This window comes from Equus quagga, chromosome 7 (genome assembly GCF_021613505.1).
Source record: "Equus quagga isolate Etosha38 chromosome 7, UCLA_HA_Equagga_1.0, whole genome shotgun sequence".
In the NCBI taxonomy this organism is placed as follows: Eukaryota; Metazoa; Chordata; class Mammalia; order Perissodactyla; family Equidae; genus Equus; species Equus quagga.
In genome coordinates, this window is record NC_060273.1 from 15,066,436 (window position 1) to 15,093,133 (window position 26,698).

At 55.5% G+C, this 26,698-nt stretch overlaps 1 protein-coding gene across 1 annotated transcript; it reads right to left on the bottom strand.

The window, feature by feature from the left end:
• On the bottom strand, window positions 1-20,374 carry GPRC5B (G protein-coupled receptor class C group 5 member B). The gene is made up of 4 exons (XM_046666212.1): window positions 20,219-20,374; window positions 10,114-11,127; window positions 2,766-2,878; window positions 1-1,465 (listed from the first exon to the last, which is right to left on the bottom strand). Exons 2-4 carry the CDS (start codon window positions 11,117-11,119, stop codon window positions 1,421-1,423), a joined length of 1,164 nt encoding a protein of 387 aa, XP_046522168.1. The 5' UTR covers window positions 11,120-11,127; window positions 20,219-20,374; the 3' UTR covers window positions 1-1,420.
• Window positions 20,375-26,698: the final 6,324 nt, after the last annotated feature.

Genomic DNA, 26,698 nt, shown 5'->3' on the forward strand with positions numbered 1-26,698 from the left:
TTGAGAAAAATCAGAAGGTTTATTAAAACATACTCAGCTCACACATATTGGCTTATGAAGAGGTCAGTTTCCCCCCCAAACACTAACCTTTTTCATTTTCTTTAAAGGTTAAAGGCTTATGGGTTGTTTTATAGAAAGAAGCAATATAATGATTAGAATATATGCAGAAGGACCCACCCTCATTTATACATTCCATGCCGTCAGGTTAAAACTCTTTGCCTCGAATCATTGCTAGCAATTATGCTGGCCAAACAGTGCAGAGAACACGGGCTTTTCATGGCAGAGATGCTCGAAATGCCAAATAAGAAAGGAATGACTTGCTTAGGACAGATGGAAACCATGACAAAACGATGGGCTTTGAAGAGAACCATTTTCATGGAACTTGCGGAAAACCAAGACAAAAATGTGCCCCACACCCTCTAAAAGCAGCAAGAAACCCTGGCGGGCTCTTTCCCCACCCTGGAACTCTCACTACATCGATGTAAGAGACCCAAGAACCCACTGCATGCCAGGCATCAGTGTCAGCTCTCCATCGCGGGGGCACCCCCGGGACGCCCTGCCACGTGACACCATCGGGAAAAGTCTGCTGTGGCGCCTGCCTTCCGGCCCGCCATCCTGGGGGCTTTAAGCTGGTGGCCCCATTCGAGCTTCTGAAATGAACATGGGAATACAACTGGGAAAGGGCTGGAGGAGCGCCGGTCAGGGCAGGAGGGCCGGGTGAGGGAGGGAGGACCAGCGCTGTGGCTCGCCCAGGGAGGGAGGCAGGCTCCCTTCCTGCCGGAGCCGCCACAGCACTTTCCAGTGGGATGGTCACTTAACCCCCAGAGAGCCTTCTCTTCTTTGGCACATGCCAGGGGCCCTCGCCTCAGAATCACACCCACAACCTCCTGAACTGCTCCAGACCCCCCTGAAATGTGCGAACCAACAGGCAGGCCGGCTGAAGAGTCCCCATCAGTCCTCCTCAAAGACACGGTTATCTCCAAGAGGCCACCCGGGGTCCAGCCCTTGCTGGGGTGGGGGGGTGGTGCGGGGACCTCCCCATCAACCAACACCTTGCCCACCAGCCGTGAATTTGGTTCTGTTCTACCCCCAGAGGATGAAACAGTCTTCCAGCCACATTTCCCAGTGAGCCTAATACTATTTGCAATTAGCTTTGCTTTAGTTTGCGGGGTTGAGGTTGGTTTGGCATTACGTGTGCACGTGTGTGTGTGTGTGGCGGGGGAGGGGAGGGCAGTCGGTGTTAGCCTTTCGGTTCAGCAGTGTTCACATTTACACGAAATCCCCTGGTCTAGGATTTCCAAGTCTCCTGGCTGTGAGGCGGCCTCGTGCGGCTGCGGCTACTGACTTCTCCCTCAAGACAGACCCAGCCAGGGAACACAATCTGGAAGAGAGAGTCGCACTCTCTGGAACTTAAAGTCTTTCACCAGAGGTGTCTTCCAGTGTAACTTGGCGGAGCCGTTGGGATCTGGAAAAAGGATAACACACTAAGAACTCGGCTTTGCAAAGTCAACGTCAGAAACCAACTCGTTAACAACGTGCCAAAGACCAGTCACCCTGCTTTGTCCTAAGGGGCCGAGTCATTCCCAGAAAAGCAGCAGCCACCGTGTGACGCTGCTCCGCTCTTGGAAAGGCTGTCTCCCCTTTCCCGTCATCGGGTTCCCCGAATGGATGTGTTTCCTTACACAGAAACCCACTTCGCTTTCTGAGTCCAGAGTGTTTTTAAGCGCACTGGCCTTAAAGGGACAAGGGGGACCTAAGAACGACCGAGGGGCCCGCTTTCTAACCACAGTTGTACGGTTATGCTGGCAGGGTGGCCTTTTCTGGGCATCCCACAGTAAAACAGCTCAATGGATGGCAGGGGGTCCTCAGAAGGCAAATCTGTGAGTCGGTTTGTCTTTGAGCCCGTTCCAAACCAGTGCCCAGCACACCTGCGAAAGGCCGGGGAACCAAAACCCCTCCAGAGAGCAAGGACCATCCCTGACTTAGATAAAAAAAAAAAACAAAAAAACTCAAGTTGAGTTATGGAATTGGCACATGATATAAAGAATGGAGACCCAATTTACACGTGTAAACTGGCCCGTGCGCTGTTTCTGAAAGAAGCATGTAGCTATGTCTGGAAATTAAATGTGGGGATGAGAGTGTGTCTCTGGATTGCAGGAGAAACAAAATGATGTCATTCCACGGAGGCAAAGCGTAAAGGATGACAGTTCTGCTGAAGGTCTGTTTGGCATCAGATAGTAAACCTGGTTTTGTGTTTCGTGGGAGAGAAATGACAATCACTGCGATTTCTTAAGACATCTCTGAAGGAGCGGGGGTGGGGGGACGCGGTACCCAGCTGGGGCACAGAGCGAGTGGAACAGGGGCAAGAGGCTAAGCTAGGCGGGGTGTCAGCAAAATCTGCCAGGGCTTCATAATTGTGGGGGTTTCCTGAAAGTTCCCCCCAGGGAGAGGGAGGGGGCACCTTCTGTATAATGGAAGCCAGAGAATTCCTTAAGGACAAGAGCCCCAAGAAATAGGGACTGTTTCAAACGAATCTACAGATGGCTAAGTATAGGTGGATCTTCTGTGCGTGGAGAGGGGGCTAGAGAGGGAAAGAAGAAAAATGGAAGCAGTGCATGCATCCTAGCCGTAAGGGGGTCGACTTAGCCGCCGTCTTTGCAAGCCCCGTAAGCAGCCTCCACAGAGCACAGGTGTCCCCCGTGAAGCTGCCCCCCGACCCTGATGGCTGTGGGCGTCCTGCCGAAACATCACCTCCTGATACTTACGGTCCCGCCGTTGAGCACAACGGCCATCTCGGTCGGCTGGTACACGTTGCTTCTAAAGGGCGCGCTGGGTCTGCTTCCCAAGCTGCCATTGCGAAATCCTGCTGTGCGGAGAGCTGGGAGGGAGGGAGGGAGAGGCAGCGCGCCGCCAAAGAAAAACCACACAATTTTGTTTTCTTCCCCTGCATCAACGCCATGCTCCAGGCCCCCCCGCCCCCCAACGCCTCCCCTTTGTCACAAGCCCGATATTCCAAACAAAAGTCACAAAGGGGCTTTGTTCTCTGGGTCTCTTGGAGCCTGACCCATCTCAGTGGGGTTGGGGAGGCTGCCGAACCCAGGATGCAAGCTGCTCTGGAGGGCGGGGGGACCCAGAGTAGAGCCTCCACCCGCCCCCCAGCCCCTGCAGGCCCCGGGTGATGAGGAAACACCTCTCATCCTCCGAGGGTCCCCTCTGACACAGGCCTCCTCACTGGAGAAGGCCATTCACGTCAAGTTCACAGCACACTCGCGGCACTGTGTCTGGACACACAGGGGTGGGCAGCCCTGGGAACCCGGACACCGAGCACACGACAGAAGTCGCCTCGGTGGGAAAGCGACAGGAAGAGAACAGAGGGACTCGCACCCCTGGGCAGGGTTCTTTCTAAACAGGAAAAAAAAAAAGGGAGATCTGAAGCAAAGATGGCAAAACACATCAGGTGGGAAAACGGTGTTTCTTATTGCTGTGTACTTTTAGGGAACAAAATTGCCTTTTTTTTGTGAAGAAAAAAACCAAATTACACAAAAAAGACATGGAGGGAACTTAAGTGCATTTATATGTATGCTAAAGTGAGAGAAGCCAGCCTGTAGGAGCTACAGGCTGTAGGAATCCAAATAGAACCTTCTGGAAAAGGCAGAATGATGGGGACAGTAAAAAGAACAGTGGTGGCCCGGGGCCGGGCGGTGGTGGTGAATGAGTGGGGCTCTAGGGCAGTGAAACTATTCTGTGCGACACCACTGTGGTGGCTACATGACATCATGCATTCGTCCAAACCCAGAGAATGTACACACACAGGGTCACCTCCAAAACGTCAACTGTGACTTTAGTTGGTGATCGTGTATGAGTGTTGGTTGATTCATCAGCTATAAACAACGTAACTGCAGCAGGCTGTTAATAGTAGCAGAAACCGGGGTAGGGGACATGCGGGAACTCCCTGTATCTCCTGCTCAATTTTTCTGTAAATCTGAAATTGCTCTAAAAAGCAGTCTCTTGGGGCCAGCCTGGTGGTGTAGTGGTTAAGTTCACACACTCTACTTCCGTGGCCTGGGGTTCGTGGATCTGGATCCTGGGTGCAGACCTACACACCGCTCGTCAAGCCACGCTGTGGCGGCATCCCATATACAAAATAGAGGAAGATGGGCACAGAAGTTAGGTCAGGGCCAATCTTCCTTGCCAAAAAACAAAACAAAAAAACCAAAAAAACCCAGTCTATTAAAAAATATGGTAGAAGTCCTACAAAAAAACAAAGTCCGCCTCAATTATGAGATGGCATCCTCATTATCTTCTTTCTCATTGAAGGCACTTATCTTGCTTTACTAAGAAAAGCCTAACTTAAGTCTTCCTCAAAGGAAGTCATTTTTCTGGCTAAAAAGTAACGAGAGGTTAGGATTTTTATAGATTACTTGGAGTAGGGACTAGAAATCACTTTAGTAATATGGTTAACCTCCAAAGAGTGCCAACCAGGAGCCAGGCACAGGGAAAAGTACTTTATATACATTAACTCATTTAATTTTCATAGCATAATAGGTACTTTTATTATTCCACTTTACATGGGGCACAGAGAGATTAATTGACTTGCCCAAGGTCACACAGCTGTAAGTGGCAGACCTAGCATTCGAACCCAGGCAGAGAATCGGTGTTCTTAACCATCACACTATACTGGCTCCAAATGCTGTGTCTTTAACCCTCACACTTAGTTATTGAGAAGCAATTTGAATTTAAGTGACATTAGGGGCAGCTCAGCCCAGACTGGACCAAAGAAACTGAGGCAGGGCAGGAAACGCGTGTTCCGAGACATGCTTATGGAAAACGTCTTTTGCGTTAGCGTCTCCAGGCCCTCAGGCTGGGTGAGGAGCGGTCTCTCCAGGGACACAGAGAAGAGGGAGCTGGGCAGCAGCCCCGGGGACAGGGGAGACGGCCCGTGGAGGAATCGCGTCCCTTGCCCTAGCCCACATCTGCTTGAAGAGAGCGCAGCGCAGTTCTCCTAACAGCGCAGAGACCAGCCAGCTGTGGCAGGGGAATCCAGCTAAGAAACAAAGGCTCGGCTCCAAAGCCCATCTGGGGGTGTCCCAGCCCGTGTGCCCCTCTCCGTAGTGGTTATTTGTGGTCCTCCTCTGGTAAACATCCCTCCCACATTCTAGGCCCGAGTGTTGGCTACAGCTGCTGTCTCCCCTGGCCTCCAGGCAGGCATGTGATTTCAGCCTGGCCAGTCAGGGCGACCCATTTCTCCAGCCACACAGGTTGGTTCAGGGAAGGGCAATGAGGTCCAATCAGAGCTAACTGTGGGATTTTTGTTCTGGCATCCTGGGACATGTTCCTCTTTTCTACTGGGACTCTGTGTAAGCCTAGAGCTGTTGGCTACCATGATGCTAACAGAACCAAGAGATGGAGACAGACCAAATCTAGTCATCACTTGAGCTTCCTGGATCTAACTATTCCTGAAGCCTGATCCCCAGTACATTATTTTTGTTGTTGTTTGGGGTTTTTTTCTTCTTTTTTTGCTTAAGCCAATTCAAATCAGATTTTTTTATTACTTGCAACTTTAGGAATCCCAACTAACACCCCACTCTGACCTGGGTCAGCTCTGAAAGGCAAGCAGGGCTCACCTGTAAGGGGTCCCCACAGGAATCAAAGTTCATAGGTTGACTGCCAGCCTTCTCCCATCTAGACTGCAAGTGAGGCGAGACTGTCCCTGCCCCCAAAGCTGACTCAGGGTCTTCCACTGGGAAGCTCAGGGTCAACACTGAAATAGCCCTTGGCCCTCATGAGATCAGAGAGCCCAAATCCCCAAAGAGAAGAAAGAACACTTTTCTTTATTGCTCCTTTGAAAGGTGAGCATTTAAAGTGCCCTGTTAACGCTTTCCAAGATGTGATCTGAGGCGCCACATCCTTCAGTGTATTTTCATCTTTGTCACATACCTCATGCCTTGTTGACACTGATTAACAGGCAGGAGGCTGAGCAAGCTGTATCTTTCTGGGGTCTCACTCAGGGGAAGGAAATACAGGAGCGGAGCTGCGGTGCTTGGCTGAGCTGCAGGCTGGCCCGGGGAATGCCCTGCGCATCCCCTGCAGACGGCAGGGATGGACTCTCAGGGGAAGAGAGGCTGAAGGGCTGGCGGGCTGCAACGCAAGGGGACCATGGTCACCTGCAGCTCCAGGGCAAGGCCCCCACAGGCCCTGGCTCCCTAAGATCCAAGCTGGCTGAGGCCGGCACCAAACGTGACAACAGCTGTCCTCGTCGTGGCAAGGAGGTGTGCGCAGCGTTCCCCAGCCGACAAAACAAAGGCTTCTAGAACCAAGGCGATCCCAGCCAGACTCCGGTTCAGCCTACGTGAGCTTCCTGTGGGAAGAGGCTCTGCCCGGGGCACCCCCTGCCCAGTCCCATGTGAATTCTGGTGATAAACATTTGGGATGCTGCCAAACAGGGCCATGAAAAAAAGGGTCTGGCAACATCCAAGGTTGGGGAAGAGGTGGGGAAACGGGGCTCTCATATGACTGTGAGACAAGTATAACGGGGGACAGTAAATTAGTCCACCTTGGGGAGGGGCATCTGGCAGAATATATCAAGATTTTTTTCAGTATATATGAAGATTTAAAGGCGCAGACGCTTTGATGCACGTCTGGGAGGTTTTTTTGCAAGGAGTTAACTGAGGAGGGGTACAAAGATGTGTGGGTAAGAATGTTCATTGCAGCGTTACTTATGTGGAAAGCCAGAAACAAGCAGAACGTCCACCAGCTGAAGATGGGAAAAGAAAACCAAGGAGCCTGATGGACAGCTGTGCATCACACACAGGATCCCGCAGCTCTGCGGTCCCGACCTGGAGAGGCCCTGTCCGTGACATCATATGGATTGAAGCGAGCTTGCGGCAGGACCTCACTGCGGCCAGTGCTGTCCGCCTGGTCACATCTCAGAGTCACGTGGAGGGCTTAAACACCACCCAGCCCAAGAGCCTGAATCAGAACGAGGGGGCAGCACTCGTCATTTTTGTGAGCTGCCCAGTGATTCTAACGAGCGGCCAGGTTAAGAGGGGCTCTATGGTCCGGCCTTGCGCGCACGCGTGTGTGTGTGAGAGAGAGAGAGAGAGAGACAGGAAGGGATGGAGGGAGACTGTGCTCATTGAGAGACGTCTGGCAAGATGGGAGCAGCGGGCAGCAGCTGCCTTTGGGCAGTGGGATTTGGAGCAGTTTTTATTATTTTTACTCGCTGAACCTTCTGCATGATTGTTGTTGATTCTTTACCATCAGAAAGGGATAATAAAGTTATTTTTATTTTGGAAAAGAAACGGGGGAAGTGAAAGACACTTACTTGGCTTTGGACTGTGTCAGAGCATGAAGGAGATGGGGTGTGGGCAGCTCTGGGCACCCATGCCCCTGGGGCCAGCTCTGGTCTGGCCGGCGCCGCCCTGGGTCCCAGATCCCTGAGATCTCTGGGTCTTACATGGGTATGAAGTGCTGGCTGCATTTTTGCAAGAAATGACGCATGTAATGGGATTCAGAAAAGCGACTTCCCCCAGTGCCCTGCTGTGCCCTTAGAGCGTGAGCCTGAACGAGCTGCCTGACGCCGCTGGACCTGTTTCCTGCTCTGTGAAATGGGACGGATAAGCCCTGTCTTCTCAATGTGCACAGCTGTCCTGACACGTCGGTGCGATGAGGGACACAGAAGTGCTTTAAGAGGAGCAGAGTCATTCTGTGGCAGAGTGGTCCAGCCTGGGGGCCCAGGAGCCAGCCCGCCTGGGTTCCAACCCTGCCTCTGCCTTTTGGGCAAGTCATTTAGCCTCTCTGTGCCTCAGTTTCCTGTCTGCAAAATGTACCTTCTTGGGATATTGTAGGGATTAAATGAGATTAGCCATTAAAATGCTCAGAATAGTACCCGGTCCGTGGTAGGCACCCGTGTTAGCCGCCTTACTTCTGCAGACCCCAATACTCAGGTAGTGCAAGCATCCACTTCACTGCGAGGAACCTAGGCTATCAGGTTCAACAACACTGGTCACAGACGGCTCTGTGAATCTGACAAAGCAATAGACCGATTGCCCAATGAATGTACAAAAATTTGCATCATTTCAGCAGTTCTCGCTACCTTTGAGGTCCAGGGGAGTCCCTGGGTCTCAGATAGAGAGAACCTCTCCCAGAGGAGCCGGGGAAGAGCTGGCTCCACCAGGACCCCGGGAACTGGCCAGGCTCCTGGCCTCTGCTCACACATCCCCTGGAGGGCCCTCGGGGCTCCCAGGGACAGTCCCCCTCCGGAACCCCATCTTCTCCTGGCAACGGGAGAGACAGCCTCACCCAAGCTGACGTCATCCCTGCCCATCCTCTCCACAAACAGGCACTTCCTGGCCTGGGGCTTTCCAGTAAGAAGGGACCAGCTCTGACCAAGGCCACGCTGGGACTTCCGATGACAGGCGCGGCCCCCGGCGTCCCCTCCTGCGGGTCTGGCCAGGAGTGGGGTGCGGAGGAAGCTGGGCTCATCAGGTGGGGAGAGGATGGTGGGCGGCTGTGAGGGTTCTGATGGCTGAGTGTGTGTCCCCGCCTGCAGGGGCCAGGGAGGCTGCGCCCTGGGCCTCGGCCCCCAACCCAGCAAGGCTGACTTTGGGGTATGACCAGCCAGTGAGCGCTGCCTGGGGGGCGTGTCACTGCAAAGGGGACCGTGACCGTGTGGAGTGGGCCACCTCCCAGCCGTGTGTCCTCTTAGAGAGACAATGAGGTTAAGGACTCAGGATAGCGCCCAGCACACAATTAGGGCTCAGTAAACGGTGACCATACAGGTAATAATTACTGCTGCTGCTGCCACTATTATCATTGTTGTTGTTATTATTCTCGAAGCCCCTGATAAGTCTTCAGGCACCTGAGAAAAGGCAATTTTATTTGCTCTCCAGTGCTGGGAACCCGGCTGACTCACTGCAAGGAATGATGCTAAGAGACACTTCTCGCGCATCTGCAGTAGGGGCTCCGGGGTCCATGCTGCCTCCTCCGGGTTCGCCTGTGGATCCCGCCACAGTGGTGGCACAGGCATGGGCACCCACACAACCTCGACCTCAAGTGCCCACTGCATCTCTGCTTTTCTGCCTTGGAGCCAATGGCACACGGTCAGCCCGCTGACTGGAATCATGGGGGACGTTGGTGACAGGGAGAGACAGATGCCTCAGCCTCCCGTCCTTCGAGGATCAATTGTGGGGCTCATTCCGCACGAGCCCCTGGCCAGACTGAGCCCTAGCCGCCCCCGCGGTGACCAGCTCATCGATGCTCCTGTTTTGGCGTTTGTCGACTTTCTGCCCTCAGTCTCCCGGCCCTCTCCCTTGGAGGGACCACCCTGCACCCAAGTGTCAGGCTCTGCTTTCAGGCAACCCAACCGAGACGCTCCCCAACATGCCGGGGCCCGTGGGGGCCTCGGGATGCGACTCCTCACAACAGCCCCATGCGCACGTTCTCTCATTATTTCTGTTTTACAGAGGAGAAGAACAGGCTCAGAGAGGTGAAGCGATTTGCTCAAAGCCACACATCTAGAAGTAGCAGAGGCAGGATCTGAACCCAGATGTCTGACTCCAGGGCCCAAATTTATATACTCCTGGTGACAGATGTAGGGAGGGGACCCAAGCATTGGCTCTCACCACCTACTGCGTCCATCTAGCACCTGGGATGCAAACTCAAACACTTCCAGGGAGCCAGGGAATTCATGTGAATATGTTACAGTGGCTGACTCAGGGTGCAATAGGGAGTGGTGGGGAGTGTGGTAAAGAGAAAGTGGATCCCCATCTAAAGGGGTAGCCATAATTCGGTGAGGGGTAACAGGCAGGGCTTTCCAGCCAGCTCTAGACTATTGCTGCCAGGTGGGAAGGGTAGCCCAGCATTGCCAGATTCGACTTTTCAGAAGAAGCCAGAAACGTGGATTTTTACATTAAAGTAGTTGGCAATTGATAGGAAAAAATGCTAAATCAAAATCCATCTCTGGGCCAGTTTCAGCATGGGGGGTCAACACAGATGGGCTCTGATCTGCCAGGACTGCCTCTGGGACCACCCATCCCACCGGAGAGAAGGAAGAGAGTCCTTTTTGGGACAAATGGCCCCAAAGCCTAGCCCAGCGGGCTGGCGACCACTTACCCGCGTTGTGTTCATCCATCGAGAAGGCCTTGTTCTCCATGTAGGTCCGCGGCAGCTGCACGTCCTCCTCGAAGGCAGTCTCCCGCATCCTCGGCTGCGATGTGTCAAAGTAGTTGGGCGTGTTCTCCTGCGGGGCCGGCAGGATGGCACAGTGGATCTCCGGGATGGCATGGAAGATGACGAAGACCCAGCCGCTGGCCACCAGCGTGATGGCCAGGGTGGGGTCGCCCCAGGCGTCTGCCTGCCGCAGCTCGGCGTTGCCAAAGAGGTACATGGTCATCCAGGCCACCCAGATGAGCACGGAGAGGAAGGCCGTGACCAGGATGCACGCCCCGTTCTGCTTCCACTTCTTGAACTTGCCACACAGCGTGAAGAGGGCCAGTCCCAGGGTGGCCACCAGCAGTACCATGTCGTAGATGAGGGCCATCACGAAGTCCATGGGCTCGTAGGCGCAGGCCGGCTTCGCGTCGCGCAGCACAGTCAGCACCAGCCACTCAATGGCGATGATGACCTGCACCAGCATCAGGCACAGCGCCACGCCCACCAGCTGCCAGCCCGATGGGCTCTTGCCGTGGCGCACCAGCCTCCGCACGCGCCACGCCTGGCTCAGCAGGCAGGAGAAGCAGAGTGCAAAGAGGACGCCCCAGAGGAACCGGCGCACCGAGCAGATAGTCTCATCCTCCCGGATGATGAAGGCAAATGTCAGCCCGAAGAGGCCCAGGGTCCCCAGGAGGAAGAGGAAGTGGAGGCCCACGGGATCCTTCTTCTCCTTGTCCTTGATGAAGGGCAGCCGCACCAGCAGGATAAGCATCAGGAGTAGTGTGATCAAGGCGCCGGCCCCAGCCACCGCCTCCACCACGATGCCCCAGATGGTGTCCAGGTCGCACAGGGACACGTACTGAGGGAGGAGGTCCAACCCGCAGCCTCGGGATGTGCTGGCGTTCTCAGAGGCCCCAGAGGCGATCACGAAGAGCAGGAGGAAAGTGAGCACCTGGTGGGCTCTCATCTTTCTCTCTGACACCATGAGAGTTCCAGAAAAGCAGGGGACAGGGGAGATGGGTGGGGGGAAAAAAGATCAATTCATTGTAAGACTCCCACTCTCCTGACTTCTTTAAGACCCACCTCATTTCGAACCTGCTGGCCCGTATGGCATCTGGGGACACGTCAGGAAGAGGCGCCCCTTTCTCCAGGCAGCGCAGCCCCTCACTGGGGGTATTCTGGCTCCCACCTGCGCCCTTGGCCAGGCCCAGCGAACAGCCATGAATCATCATCACTAGCGGCTGGAGGACAGGGTGGGAGGGAGACACGCTCTCTCTGTGTACACTCCTTTGTACTCTTTGAAATTTTACATTCTGTGCCATGTCTGACCTCCCCAAAATTAAGAGAATGAAATGAAACTTTCAAGAGACAGCCATGGCCAAGCCCTGAGCCGAGAAAATGGCACGCATTACTCCTGCTGGTCTCGCACTGGTAACAGCGAAGAGTCACCGATCGCCCACTCCAGGCCAGGCCCTCACCACGTCCAGGCCTCACACTGGTGACAAAACAGGGTCTCGAGGAGCTTAGGACACTGGCCCAAGGTCGCACCTCCCAGCTCCGAGAAGCACCCCTGCATCTCAAACGTGGTAAATCCAAAATGAACGGTCTCCCGGTCCTGCCCTTTCTCCCTCCCATCACGCATCCCACCTCCTATTCCACAGGTCTCGCAAGAATCCATCCTCTTCCCCGCCAGTCCCCCTCTCCCGGGGACGCCGCAGGATTCTCTCAGCACTCTGGCCCCCACGCACGCCGGACCCTGTGCAGCAGCCACGGGGATGGGCTGACCCGGGTCTCCTCTTGTCCCTCCGGCTCCCTGTGTACACATGCCCCCAGCCCCTTGCATGGAAAACTGCTCCTCCCCCGCTGGTCTCAGCTCCAGTGTCATCGACTCAGACCTTGGCCAAGGTCACACCCCATTTCCTCTCCACCAGAGCCTCCTGTCTCTTTCTTAGCTCTCATCGCATCTGTCGTTTTTTCTGCCTGTTGACTGTTTCTCCCGTCCCTTCCGCCTCTCTCTCCTTCCTGTCTTTCTCCAGCAGCTGCAGGAGGATGGGGACACTGTCTGTCTTGTTCATCAGTGTAGACCAGGGTTCCTCAACCTCGGAACTACTGACACTGGGGGCCTGGTCATTCTGTGTGGTGGGGCCGTCCTGTGCATTGTAGGATGTTTAGCGGCATCCCCGGCCTCGACCCACTGGATGCCGGAAGCACACCCCCTCCCCCAACTGTGACAACCCAAAAGATCTTTACACACTGACAGATGTCCCCTGGGTGGCAACATCATCACGATGAGCACCACTGGTGCACACTCCAGCACTGGCACACGGCGCTGGCACAAAGTAGATGCTTAGTAAGTACCGAACGAATGAGACTCTCATTTGCCAGGACCCTTTCCTCGACCCCAGTGCCATCAGCTCCTTGCTCTTGAAGCGGGCCCAGCCTTCAGAAAGCCCCGGGCTGCACGGCTTTGCTCTCATGCCCCTTGCCAGGCATCTCAAGCCAGACTCGCGGCCTTAGCTCCACCCTCACGTGGGGCTGTAAATAGCCACCTCCAGGCAGCTCTGCCCGTCCCTGGGGCTTCTGTAAGTAAATGTGGTATCGAGCGCCTCTCTCTCTGCTCCTTTCTGCATCCCAGGAGCAGCTCCGATCCTGCCTTGGCCGTGAGGCCATCGACTGGGATAAATTATTGATGCTGCTGAACGAGAAGGAGCCTGGTGCGCTAAGGATCGTCTCCTTTGCCTATAGATGAGAGAAGGCAGGCATGGACGGGAAGGCCTTCTGGCGAGAGATGCTTCTTAAACAAGCATGCCAGCATCCCACTGAGGCGAATTAAGGCAATGGGGCCCGAGGTCCAGCCAGTATCCGTGGCCCTGCTACGCCAGGCACTGGAGCGCCACCTCAGCTATTTGTGCCTTGTCTGCACGCCCCCCAGGCAGTTATTTACATAACTGACTCACCCAGCCCTTGAAATCAACTTGAGTTTAAAAGAAAATGTGACACATTGAAATACTTATGTCCTGAAATTTTAACATGCTTGTTGACATAACTTGTGCTGTATACCCACTGGCATATCCCTCCGTAACACCCTCTGGAAAAAATACTGTCCTCACCCGGGCTGCTTCTCACAAGGTCCCGTAAGCACACTGGGAAGGAAAATTTAAGAACCAGATGTGTCGGGATAAAATGCCATCAGCCCCTCCACACGGTGGAGGGGCCTGTGTTGGGTTTCCCTCAGATTTCTCATCAATGGCGAAGGGGATTAAGAGATTTCTCAGCAAGGAACCACAGGACACACCCCACGCAGCCTCTCTAGGTCACACAGCGGCCCAGCTCAGCCCCCGGGAGGCTGGGAGGATGACGGGTAGGAATGTGCTTCTGGAGTCTTGACCACCAACCCTCTCGCCAGCTCACCCCTAGACCCCCCAGGCCAGTGGTTCTCAACCAGGGGTGACTTTGACCCCAGGGGACATCTGGCCATGTCTAGGGACATTTTTGGTTGTCACAACTGGCATCTAGTGGGGACAGGCCAGGGATGCTGCTAAACATCCTACAGTGCACAGGACAGCCCCACAAAAGAGAATCACCCCACCCCAACATCAATGGCGCTGAGGGTGAGAGAGCCTGCTTTATGCATGTGGGGACAGGGCTCCTGGAGAAGAGGCCAGGACACCAGCCAGGCCTGCCAGCCTCAGGCCTGCGCCCTACGTCCCTTCCTTCAAGAACATGCCCTTCTTCAGCCGCCTCCACTCTCTCTCTTGGGGGGATCTCCTCTCTTCAGGCCTGGCTACCAATTGGGACTCGGTTTCCCCAGCTCCTCCTCCTTCCTGACTGGCCTTCAAACCACAACAGGAAACTGACGGGGATGATGAAAACATCAAGATGGCGACCAAGCTTCTGGCCGTGGTCCAGATCGCGGGCTCCCACTCCTTTCTGACACGGGAGGTGGATACACTCTTGCTTTCTGCCTTCATTCCTGAGGGTGCCGCCCTCTTCTCGGGACAGCTGTTGTTTTGGTTGCCCAGCCCGTATCTCCCATTTCTGACAAGGGTTCCTGGTTTCCCTTTGGAGAGCCATCTCTGCCCTAGCTCCCGACCCAGGCCTGGCCAGTCAGAGCATTTATCCCACCCTTTGGCCACACCAATTGGTTCCTGGACAGGCACATGGCCCTGACCAGACCCATGAGAATCAGCCTGAGGATATTTGCTAGAATTAACCGGAAAGAGATCTTCTCTCTTGATTGGGGTTAATGAGCTAAACGGATATAGGTCTGGAGCTGGAGAGGACATATTTACATCACAGGGACAGAACCTGTTCGAGTAAAGCTGACCCAGAGACCAGGGTCCTAATACACTGAACGGCTGGATCCAGCTATGCCTGAAGCTGGATACCCTAGTCTCTGCAGTTCCAGCAGCCAGGTAACTTCCCAGTCTTGGATTAAGCCAGTTTGAACTGGGTTTTTGTTACTTGACAACAAAGAAGTTCTGTTATTCCTCCCACATCAGGTGGCCCCCTTCTTCCAGGAAGTCCTCCCTACCTACCATCTAGGCAGCCAGGGACTTTAGTAGTGTCCAGTTGCCTCCAGTGGGTCATTATCATTGCTAAGGATGCCCATGAGGTGACAGCCGCTATTCTACAGAACAAAGTCCACGGCCACCAGGAGGAGGGCCGCTCATGGCCTCACAGAACGAAGCTGAGCCCAGCGCATCTAGGATTTCTGGGGGATTCAGAATTGCCCCGCAGCTTTCCACCACTGCCACAGTGACGACGACAGTAACTGTTAACTCTTACAGCGCGTTCTGTGCGCCAGGCCCTCGTCCGTGCACACCACGTCTAGTAACGTCTTACAATCTGCTCGCCAACACTATGAGGCAGGCACAAGTACTATCTCCATTTTACAGGAAATGAAACAGGGAGGTCGGCCGGCTTGTCCAAGGTCACCCAGTGAGAAGCGGTGGAGCCAGGAAGCAAACAATTGTACTATTGTTACTGGGCTCTTACTCCAGGCAGGGCTCTAGAAATGTCACCTGGTGAGCCTGGCTGGGCCAGGCTCTCTACAGTAGGCTCTCTCTGCCCCGTTATGCTCTCTGCCAGCACTTTTGATCTTTGCGGCATGTGCCACAGTTTTCAAAGATTTTATTATTCTTTTAGTCTGTTCGCCCCACACCACCATGCCCAGGCCCTGTCTGTCTTGTCCTGTACCCATTCCCCAGTGCCAGGCACGTGGGCAGAGTCCAAGACCCAGCTGCTGAATGAATGAATTGATAAATGGGGTCTCCTCTCCCACCATCACGTCACCTGGGCAGGGCAGATGTTCTCACTGCCTCTTACAGAGGAAGAAACTGAGGGCCTGAGAGGTTCAAGTCAAATTTGATCCTCAGACCGGCAATAGCAGCACCATCGCCGGGGAGCCTGTTAGAAATGCAGAGACTCAGGGGGTGGGGCCAGCCCCGTGTTTCAACAGGCCCCACCACAAGCCCCAGGTGTGCTCAGATGCTTGGGCACACCGAGGTCTGAGAAGCGCGCACACATGCAGCAGGGCAGCCAGGACCCGGGGCCCCCGCACCTTCCGCCTCCAGCCCCTGCTGGAGAACAAGCAGGAGGCACTCATGTCAGGTAAGCCCCATCCTGCTGCCATCAGCCACGGGGCCCCCACTCCCGAGAGCCGAGCAGCTCTCCAGGAACCCCAGGGGAACAGCACCAGGTGAGAGGTTTCGGTCAGCCTCCAGGCAAGGCTGATAGGCACGGGCTGAATATATGGCAACAAATCCGTGGGCTGGGGCGCACAGCTCCTCAGAAGGAGGAACGAATAAACGGAAACGAATGTGCAAGACTCGGCTCACATACTAATTACCTTTGCTGCCAGCCAGGCTCGCAGAAATGTGACTCATTCAGAGGTTTTTAACTACACTGCATCACACACACACACACACACACACACAGAGGAGCACACACAAACCCTCTTTCCCCCCACAGAGGGGCCTGAAGCCGCCGGCAGGGGGGGAGCAGCCCCTCCATCTCCGTTCCCCGGCGAGCTGGGGCCTGCAGAGGCTGGCAAGAATGCAGGCAGGATTCCTCACGTGAGGAGGACAGCCGCCTGCCCGGAGGCCACACGACGTGATTCTCAGAGTGAGACCTTCCAGCTTCAGGTCCTGCCCGGCCATTTGCTTGCCCCCTGGGACCCTGGGCAGCTGACTTAACCCTTCTGCCCTCAGTTTCCGCCTCTGCAAAATGGGGGTGATAATAGTACCCATCGTGTGGCATTGTTGTTCAGACTTAAATAAGTAATAACTAGGTTTTAGGACAGTAGTTAACATGGGTAAGCACTTATATGAAGTGTCTGTTAAATAAATAAAAAGATTGGCAAATGCTCCCTCCTCTGAGGTTATGAACCTTTCTGACTCTGCTTTTCCACGAGGGGCAGTTGCCACGGGGATGGATGGGGCTGGAAGGGGGGGGGCTCACCCAGGGGTTTGTCCACCACTGGTTTCCTGTCTCCCCCAACACAGCAAGCAAAGAGGTCCCTGAGGGGCTGGAAGGGGAGATGCCTTTGGGGGTGGTCTGCCCTGGGACCCCTCAGACTCTCCTGATCCCCACGGCAGGAGCTCTAAGTGGGACCTGGCGGGAAGGTGGTGTTCCAGGGGGGGACTGGGGCTCTGGCCCCATGAAACCAATGTCTCTGTTGAGAAGTCAGAGCCAGGACACCCAGAAACCAGACACCAGCCATTCTCCTGAGAATCAGCACCCCCACCATCCCACTCGCCCATAGAAAGGAGCCACAAGACGTACCAGCCTGCTCTGGAGCACACCGTTCTGACCTGCCTTGCCCCGGCTGCTGCCGGCAGAGCTCCAAGGAGGCCACTCAGCCCCCTCCCAGGGCCCAGCAGATTGCCGGCATCTTGAACCACCTTCTCTCAAGAAGGGGGAGTGCTGGAGCATGGAAGGGAAAGAAGACATGAGCAGGTGGGGAGGGGGCTTTATGAGTCCCAGGCACGTTTAATATTTCAGTACTTGATGAACGCCTGGCACCGAACTAACTCTGCCATCAGTCTCCTGGAGAGGGGAAGACCTCAGCGGGAGGGAAGCCAGACATCACTCCGTGATAGTGAGCATTACTTAACCTCTCTGACCCTCAGTTTGTCGACTGTAAAACGAAGATAATGAATGACAGTGCGGCCTTCACGAGGCTGGGGTGAGAAGTACTCAGCATGGGGCCTGGCACACGGGGAACATGGGGTCCCTGCTTATTAAAAAGACAATCCTGATTCCCACTGTCCTTTCGGGAAAACGAAGGTAGAGACGAGACGCAACCTGGCCAGAGGCTCACTGGAATTTACAGGCCCAGCTGGGACTAGAACTCATTTCACCCAACTCTTGACCCCCAGGCCTTTCCACAGCATCCAAGTTTGACCCCCCTTATCTGGCATAGGGCCAGGATGAGGCCGCTCGTCTCCCCACGCGCCCAGCGTTACACTGTGACCCGGCCCACTCCCGTTACAGCCGCTGGTGCATTTCCTGCTCCAGTTGGGTGAAACTGTTACAAGGTTTCCTGACGTTAAACTCTTTCCCAGACCCACAACCTCACCCTCTGGTCTCTTTTCTAAGTTACACCATCTCATAATCTTCATTTCCCAAGGCTGCCCGGACCACCAGCCTACGTGGGGGCCCTCGAATTAATACCCCTCCTAGGTTAGTAAACAGGGTTGCCAGAACACAGGCTCCAGGAGCCATGAATATGCAAAGCAGCTCCAATCCTGTAAATAAAAGCAATCATTTAAATGCAAATTGCATCCCTGGCTGCCCGTTCCGGGGTGGATGGTGCCTCTCGGGCTGTAATTCCGAGAAGAAAATGTGACTAACTGAGAACCCCTAGGAAGCCCTGCGTGGAAGTGCTTAGCGAGCTCTGGTGGGGGCTGCTTGTGGTGGACAAGAACTGCCGAAAGGTGGGGAGTGGTTTTTAAAACCAGAGTCACCCCTCAAGTGGGCTCACCAGGCTGGCCAGGCTCAAAGCAGTCCTCACAGCAGGACCGAGCCCCTCAGAGGCTCCCGCGCTGCGCCATCCCCAGGGGCAGAAGGAAAGGGGAGCTGCTCGCGTCTCCTTGCGGAGGTCAGAGGAGCTTTTAAAAATCAGCTTCGGTGGCTTCCCGCTCAAAACCCTGCAAGGGTTCACTAGCCCAAGGAGAATAAAACCTAAACTCCTTTCTGTGGCCCCAAAGATCATGATCTGGCTGGTCCCTGCCATCCCCGCCCCCCGCCCCCCACATCTGCCTACAGCTCCAGCCACAATGGCCTTTGTTCAGTCCCTCTGGCTCATTCCCACTTCTGAGCCTCTGCACTCGCAGGGCCCTCCGCCTGGCTCAGTCTCCCCCAAGATCTACCCAGGCGGCCCCCCCCACCTTGCAGGGCTCCCACTCCAGCGTCACACCCAGAGCAGTCTTCCCTCTGGACGCACCACTGTCACTCTCTTTACAACGCCCTGTTTTATTTTCCCAGCTGCCCTTACTGCGATCTGAAGTTCTGTCTGCTTCCTATTTATTTCCTTACTTAGTGTCTGTTCACCCACCGTCCCAACGCCCTGAGAGCAGGGGCTTGTGCAGTTTACACACTATGGCGCCCCAGACCCAGTTCTGCAGCTGGCACACTTACTGCAATCACCAATTAATCAATAAAGATTTTGAGCTTCTTTTTCTAACCAGACCGCTTGTCTTGCCGCCTGTGTCCCGAATGGCGACTCCTTCCCCCTTCCACCCCTTCCCCTCCCCACTCAGCTGACCCCTTTTCAGACGCAGCGCGCAGGGAACAGAGAGCAAAGCGTTCACTCCACAGGCTGGATGCAAAACCGGCCTGGGGCCGGGCTCCCAACCAACAGATGCCCATTTGCATTCTATTTACATGCCATTTGCATGCAGTTTAACTCCGAGTCGGAACCCTCCGACAGCCCCCACCCCACCCGGGAAACTTCGGAATCAAGGATCCTTGGCCGAAGTTCCAAGGCTTTTGTGCCAAGTCCCTCCCCCACTTCTCTTGTCTTTGCGAGGACCCCCCGCTCCTCCTGGGCTCTGCTCAGGTGCCCCCCGTCTTGGCGCAGTGGGGCAGCCAAGGTGGCGCGTGGGCCGGGGCCCCAGACGGGGACGCCGCTGCCCGCCACACTCCAGGGGCCTTTGTCCGCGCTCCAAGGAGCCGCCCCCTTACCGAACGGGGGACAAGTTGGGGGGGGCGGGCTGGCTAAGCAGGGGTGTGACAGAGCAAGGGCCGGGGAACGGACCTGCGAGCTGCGCTGGGGCCGTCCTCTTGGCAAGGTCGGTGCCTCCTCCCCGGCTGGTTAACCGGCTCCCCCGGGGCCACGGCGGCTGCGGGGGTAGGGATCCCGGGATGTGTGGGGCTGGGAGCCACTGTTCCCCAAGGACAGGGGACGCGCCACAGGGCTAGTCCTCACCCCGAGCCTGGTCGGAGCAGAAACGCCAAGCCCCCCGCCATTGTATGCAGCCGCCCCTCGTTTGTCGCCTCGCCCCAGGACTCAGCTCTGCCTCCTTTCGCCCGCAGTGTCCCCCCCTGTCCCGTAGTGCGCAGCCACGACTGGCTGCGAGCTTGGCCCCCGGCCTCTGCGGCAGGTGCGACAGCTCACCCCCAAAGCCAGGGCCTTGTGCCCCCGGCTCCCTCGGCCCCCATGGGCTTGCCACGCGGCCCCAGGTCTGCCCGCGGCTCCCCTCGCACGACGAGTCCCCCGGGCACGGCTGGACTCCCGTGCACTCCTCCTAGCTGTCCTGTACCTGTGGTCGCCCCCAGACCCTCGTCAGACACTTGGATCTCCACTTGGGCCGGGTACCCCGCCCCCAAAGGTCCCCAGCGATTCCCTGTCACCGCCCCGCCCTCCATGGCTCCCCTCCCGCCGTACTGTGGTTTCCCCACCCGGATCCCCCATCTCCCCCAGCAGACTAACCCCTTGGGGGGCTTAGAAAAGCCCAAGAAGCAGACCACCCTCCCCCCCCAATCCTCCCAAGTCTACGGCGGGAAAACTTTCTGGGGTCCCCACAGCGCCCTCCGCCCCATCCGCGCGGCCCGCACTCACCGACCCCCGCGGCCCCGCAGCGCCGACGCTCCCGCTGGCCGGCGGCCCGAGTCACATCCCTGCAGCGCGGCCGCGGCCCCCGCCCCGCGCGCGCGTCCGCCCGCCGTCCGGCCTCACTGCATCGCCCTCGCGAGCTGCTGCCGCTCGAGGCGCCCCCTGGCCGGGTCCGCGCCGCTGCAGCCGCCTGGCCCCGCCCCCGGCCCCGCCCTCGGCCCCGCCCCCAGAGCCACGGCCCGGGTCTGCTGCACGCCCAACCAGGCGCCAACAGCGCGCACCGACTCGCTCTAACTCCTTGCCTACAGGGCTGAGACGACCCCTCTCCAGTGTCCCAAATTCGGGGACACTCCCCTCACATCCACAGTGCGACCGTGAGCAGTCCAGACTCGCCGGCCACATCCCCAGGTTGATCCATTTGCAGGAACACACACGCACAGAGGGATCCTCCTACGAGTGTCCTAGCGCAGGGGTTTCCCCAGCCCAGGACACTCTCCAACGTGGGTTCATAAACAGGAACTTTTCCCAAGACACCGGCACGGGGTCCTGGATGCAGAGAGGATCCCGCCGTGCGCGCGTCCCAAAGTCACCAACGACCCCATATACAGCCAGGCACACACGCGCGGCTTGGCCTCCGCTAAGCAGGGCAGAACGCAGTCCCTTCTCGCCTGGGCACACTCCCCCCAGCCCCTCGTGTCCTTGTCTCTTTGCACACTGAGCCCAACACCCGCGTCCTTGGCCACCGTAAACACACACATTCACACGGTGACCCCCTCACATGAGTCCACGCACAGGATCCCCACCACCAATGCCGCACACATCACCCACGTACGCACACGTCCACCACTCTCCCGGGCGCACACACTCACGGCCCGGGGCCACTGACCTCGCGCTCCGCTGATGCCCACGGCACAGCCGGGACGCGCGCCCATCGGGCGGCCGCAGGACCAGCTTGACGGAAGGAAGGGTCCCGGGCAGCATCCCACCCCGGTACGGAGTCCAGCTCCTAGTCCACCCCGCGGTCCGGGGTTGGCTTGGCCCCCACCGGGCCTGGGGGCTGCGCTCCAGCACTCCCACGGGGCTGGTTCCCTGAGTGACCTTCAGACCAGCGTCCTCAGGTCGCCTTCCTCCAAAACAGAACTTTGAGGACTCCTCACTCTGGTTTCTCAGGGTGCGACCCCCTCCCTCGCCCCATTCCGGCTTTGCAAGACACGACGGGGAGATGACCCTGTTCCCCACCCCCCTGCAGGGGTGGGGGTGGGTGGGTGAGGGGAGGCAGGAAGATGGGATGCAGAATAACACTCCCTTTCAGGGGGAGCTGCACGCCCTGATCTTTGGGGACCACGGACCTTCCAGATATTCTCATCCCTTCCCGCGAGCCTCTGGGTTCCGTTCTGCCCAGCCAAGCCGGTTTTCTCCGGGTCAGGCCACATAAGCATCTCCGAGAATACCTTTTATTATTTCTTAGGAAAAATGTAAGAGAAGGGAAGAAAAACTTTCCTGTTTTATTTGCCACCCTATCCTCAACGCCTGGAACAGTGCTTGGCACACAGTAGGCAGCCATTCAACAGTATTTGCGAGGCGAGCCCTCCTCCGTGTTCCCGCCAGGCTGCGGAATTGGAGGTGGATGGGCACTGCCACCTGGCGGTGTTTAGTGGAACTGACGCCGAGAGCCTTTTCTCTCCCGTGTGAAAGCTGGCAAGCTCACCTTCTGTGGCCTTAATTTCCTCCTCTGCAAGATGGAGATAATTTTAGTGGTCCATGCCTATCGGGGTGGTTGTGAAGCCTAAACCCGTAACTCACGTAAAGTGCTTCATGTAGATTCTGGCGCCCGGGTTGATTAACATGCCAGTTATGGGTCCATCCCCCTTCCTGGCTCATTTTACAGACAGACCGTGACTGTGATGATCAATTTAGCTTTGGGTGATGATACTTTGGGAAGCAAAGAGTGAAAACGAAGTGGCAGGTGCACCCCTCACCCCCAAAGTTCAAGAACCCCTGGCTAGTAATCACCATAGTTTGATAATGAAGACGATCATTAGCATAGTCATCATCACGATAACTTACGTAGCGCTTACTGTGTGCCAGGCACGGTTCTAAGTGCTGTATTCTTCCAAGTATTTAATCATCCCGCATCTTTAGGTCAGACACCATTATTCTCCTCATGGTACAGATGGAGACACTGAGGCCCGGGCGGGGGGGGGGTTAATTCCTGGCCCAGGGTCATACAGCTGGCAGAGCTGGGATCCAACCCAGGCCGTTTCTCTAAACTGGTGCCATTTGCTGCAAGGTCAGGCATTGTCACAGACTAGCCTCCTGTGCCCGGAGGGCTCCCCCAGGCTCCAGCCCTGGAGGGAAAGGCTCTGGGAGGTGCAGGGAGCTGCGTCAGGCTCTCGTATGCTCCGTCCACTTCGGGCTAATGGAAAGCAGTGGCTTTCCGGGCTCTGTGTCTCCCTGGAACATGGCTTCCCACAGACAAAGGTCATGGTGTGCAATGAGGTGTTGGTGTGGCTCTTTGCGTAGCATCTCTCTCTCCTGCTAAGCTGTACCTGAGCGCTGTCCCAGTAAGAGCTTTCTGCAGTGATGGACGCGTCCTCGATCTCTGCTGCCCAGTATGGGAGTCGCTAGCCGCATGTGGCTATTGAGCACTTTATATGGGACTAGCATGACTGTGGGACTGAGTTTTCAGTTTTATTTACTTTTAATTAATTTAAATTTAGATAGTCTCATGTGGCTAGTGGCTAGTGTGTGCACCGTGCAGCTCCGAGCTCAATGAGAAGAGGAACCGTGTCTGTTTTTCATCCTTGGATCCCGGGTCCAGCACAGGGCACGGCTCATCAGATACTTGTTGCCCAAATGAATAATGAGATTCCAGCCTTGCTTGCCCCTTTGAAGGGTGTCCATGCAGCGTCCCAGCCAAGCAGGATGCTTCCGTCTCTGCTAAGCAGATTATCTCCCCGATAGACGTGCCGTTCAGGGCTCTGGAGATGCCGAAGCCCGTGTCCACGGCTCATCCTGCTTTAACCGCGGAACCTTCCGAGGCAGGTGTCCATCTCTTGCATGTGACGAAACTGGGGCTTGGGAAGGTTGAATGACTTCTCCAAGGTCTCAAGGTTGGGAAGTGGCAGCGCAGTGGGAACGGCGCACACCTGGTCCCACTGCTCTTCCCACTGCCTCGGGGGTGAAATTTCTGGAAACACCCACTTAATTCCATGGAGGAGTGAATTTGAAAGGTGGGGATTCAGGCCCCTGATAGGATGATATTTTCTGAACATCGGACCACACTCGTGTCACTAACGCTTTTCTGGGGTGTCTGTGAGTGCCAGGCTGGGTGCCTGATCCTGTTGTGGGTCATCGATGGACACAAGGTGGATGCTGCTCTCAGGGAGCACCAGGTCAGCAGAGGAGGCAGACCCTCTCACCAGAGCATGATAGTTTTTAGCACAGGGCATTGCAGGAGGGCCTCCGAATTAATGGAGTCCTGGCGCCCTTGCTGGGCAAGGATGAGAGGGAACTCAGGTTCCCCAGAGACTCCAGCACTTGACTTTTCCTCTGGGGCACACATCAGGCCACTGGCACCTCTGGAGGCATCTTTGGAGTGAGTGGCCAGGAGTAAGCAAATGTGGGACACACCATTGCTACCACTCTGTTAGTTTGTGCCCGTGACAGACATCACTAATTGATCACCACACTCCTTCCTGCTTTTAACGCCCTCAGTCTGTAACTTGTGTCACCCATTGTGTGTTAGAAGATTCAGTCACTCTTGCAAAGTGCTCCTCAGCTATTTTCAGAGTCTCCGACAGAGTGCCTTATCGGTGTCTACAAACCAGGGTGCCAGCTGTAATTACCATGAGGCAGCCACCTGCTCTTCCTTTCCTGCATTGGCTCCAACAGAGCCTTGTCTGTGGTCCACAAAACTGCTTGGAGTAGTCTCCTCATGGCCCTGTGGTCCCCTCTGAGGCCAGCATGGGGACACTCTCCCAATATCCCCAAAGCTGCAGTTAGGAACCATTCAAGTAACAGGACAATAATGGCCTAAACAATAGGGACTTTTGTTATCATGGAACAATGAATTGGGATATGGGTGACCTCACTGTTGGTTCATGGCTCAACAATGTCAACAAAGGCCCAGACTCTTTCCAGCCTTCTACTCTGCCCTCCTCAGCTTGGCACCTCATGGTCACAAAATGGTTGCCACAGGACCAAGCATCAAGTCTCCACTTGATAGTTTCCAAATGCAGGAAAGAAAGTGTTCAGGGAAGAGAGCTGTCCTCACGAGCCTCCCTGATCAGCAGGAAGGAAACTGTTTGTACAACTGCCTCCTCTCCTCCTCTCCTCCCAATTGTAGACTCCTGACGTTTCATGGGCCATAACTGGGTGCCCCAGACTCCACTAGTGCAAGGGAGGCTGGGAAGTAAGAATTTGGCATGCAGAGACCCAGGAAAGAAGAAGTGAGGGAAAGGTGGTAGAGGCAGGAACTTCAGCGTCTGCCCCACGCGTCCCTTCTCCGAGTGGGCAGGGAACAGCGACCTGAAGCAGCAGTGTGGACGTCCAGAGTCCCGCCAGCCGCCCAGGAAGGGGCCTTCCGAGCGTCTGACTCTTCCACTGCGTCCCAGGGCTGGGCGGGAAGTCGGTGGCCCCTCCCTCCTCCTCTCCCTTCACTGTCTCCTGAAGCAGCCTTACCTCCACAGAGCAACTCTCTCAATAAAAGGTCTCTGCTCGCCATGTCACTCCTGGAAGGCGCCTTGCTGCGTCCCCAAAGCACAGGAACTGTTTGCCCCAAAAGGCAAACTCAAGTCTCCACCTCCACCTGGAACAAAGAACCGACAGACACTGTGTGATCTCACTTATATGTGGCATCTAAAAAACAGCCACAAAACTCACAGAGAAAGAGCTCAGATTTGTGGTCACGGAGGGGGGGGTGGGGAGGGGGCTCTGGATGAAGGTGGTCGGAAGGCACACGCTTCCAGTTGTCAGATAAATGAGGGCTAGAGATGTGGGGTCCATCCTGGTGGCTGTACGGCTGTTGTTCACACTGCTGTACGGTGTATTTGAAAGCTGCTTTGGGTAGATCCTAAAAGGTCTCATCACAAAGAAAAAAACCTTTTTTTTCCCTTTTTTCCTTGTGTCTATATGAGATGATGGATGTCAAAACTAACTGCAGTACTAGTTTCGCAAAATTGTAAGTCAAGACATGTGCTGTACCCCTTAAACTTAAACAGGACTGTATGTCAATTATATCTCAATAAAACTGGAAGAAAAAATAAAATAATGCAAAAACCTCCCCCAAATTAAGCAGGAATTATTTGAGCTGTTGCAATTCTGGGTTATTTATTTATCGGCCTCTGTGAAGCTCCCCTATGGAGGTTTCAGAAACCTGAGGACCATTTGTCCCCATCCAGTTATCAAGCTCAGAGGGGTGTGTGCTCCAAGGTCAAGAGGGAAGCCAGAGGGGGGCCAGCTGTGCCTGTCCCAGAGCGGGGGCCATAACCACTGCCCCATCCTGCCTGGTCACCTCTGGCTGAAGTCTCAGCACACTTTCCTTTAGCCCGGGCATCTCACCCTATGATGTGCATACAAATCACGTGGGGCTCTTGTCAAAACGCAGATTCTGCTTCCGAGGCTCCGCGGGGAGGGGTGTGTGGGAGGTCTCTTCATTCTAACGAGCTCCCAGGTGGGCCGCTGGTCCCAGGACTGCACTTTGAGTAGCAAGGCCTTAGCCCGGCTGTTCTCCGTCCTGGCAGCTCTTTAGAATCACCTGAGTCATTAAACAAAATGGCTGCCTGGACGTTCTCCCAACCGATTAAGTCAGAATCACTGGGGATGGGGTCCAGGGATCAGTATGAAGACTCCGGTCCACTCAGACTATCGCTAAGCCAAGGTAGAGACGAGATGTTAGAACTCCGTGTTTAAGAGCTAGACCTCCTGGGCACTGAATCTCTGGATCGCTGTGCAACCTTGGGAAAATCACATATTCTCTGTGTCTGGGTTTCTGCGTCTGTGCAGTGGGGCTGGTCATAACAGTCCCCACCCACTAGAGTTGAGTGAGCGGTCACTGAGCTGATGTGTGACAAGCGTTTGCATTGTGCCTGGACAGAGTCAGTACCCGGTAGGGGTCAGGTGGTGGTGTTTTAATTTAAAAGGATGGGAGGAGATTTGGGTCAAGAGACCGAATCTGATCCTGGTTACTCTCCTCATTATTCCTTTGGTGAATATGTACAAATTGGGTGAAAACATGAAAATATGCCCTTTTCTCTCTGCTCCCTCCCTCTCCTCCAGCAATGTACCAGGTGGTTCTCAAAGTGTGGTCTGGGGAACCTCTCAGGGGTTCTGCAAGATCAAAATGGTTTTCTTAACAGCACTAAAACCTTATTCGCCCTTTTCACTGTCATTCTCTCGTGAGCGTACGGCGAATTTCCTGGCGGCTTCAAGACACGTGCTATCACAACAGGCTGAATATGGTGGCAGATGTGGCATCCAGCTGGC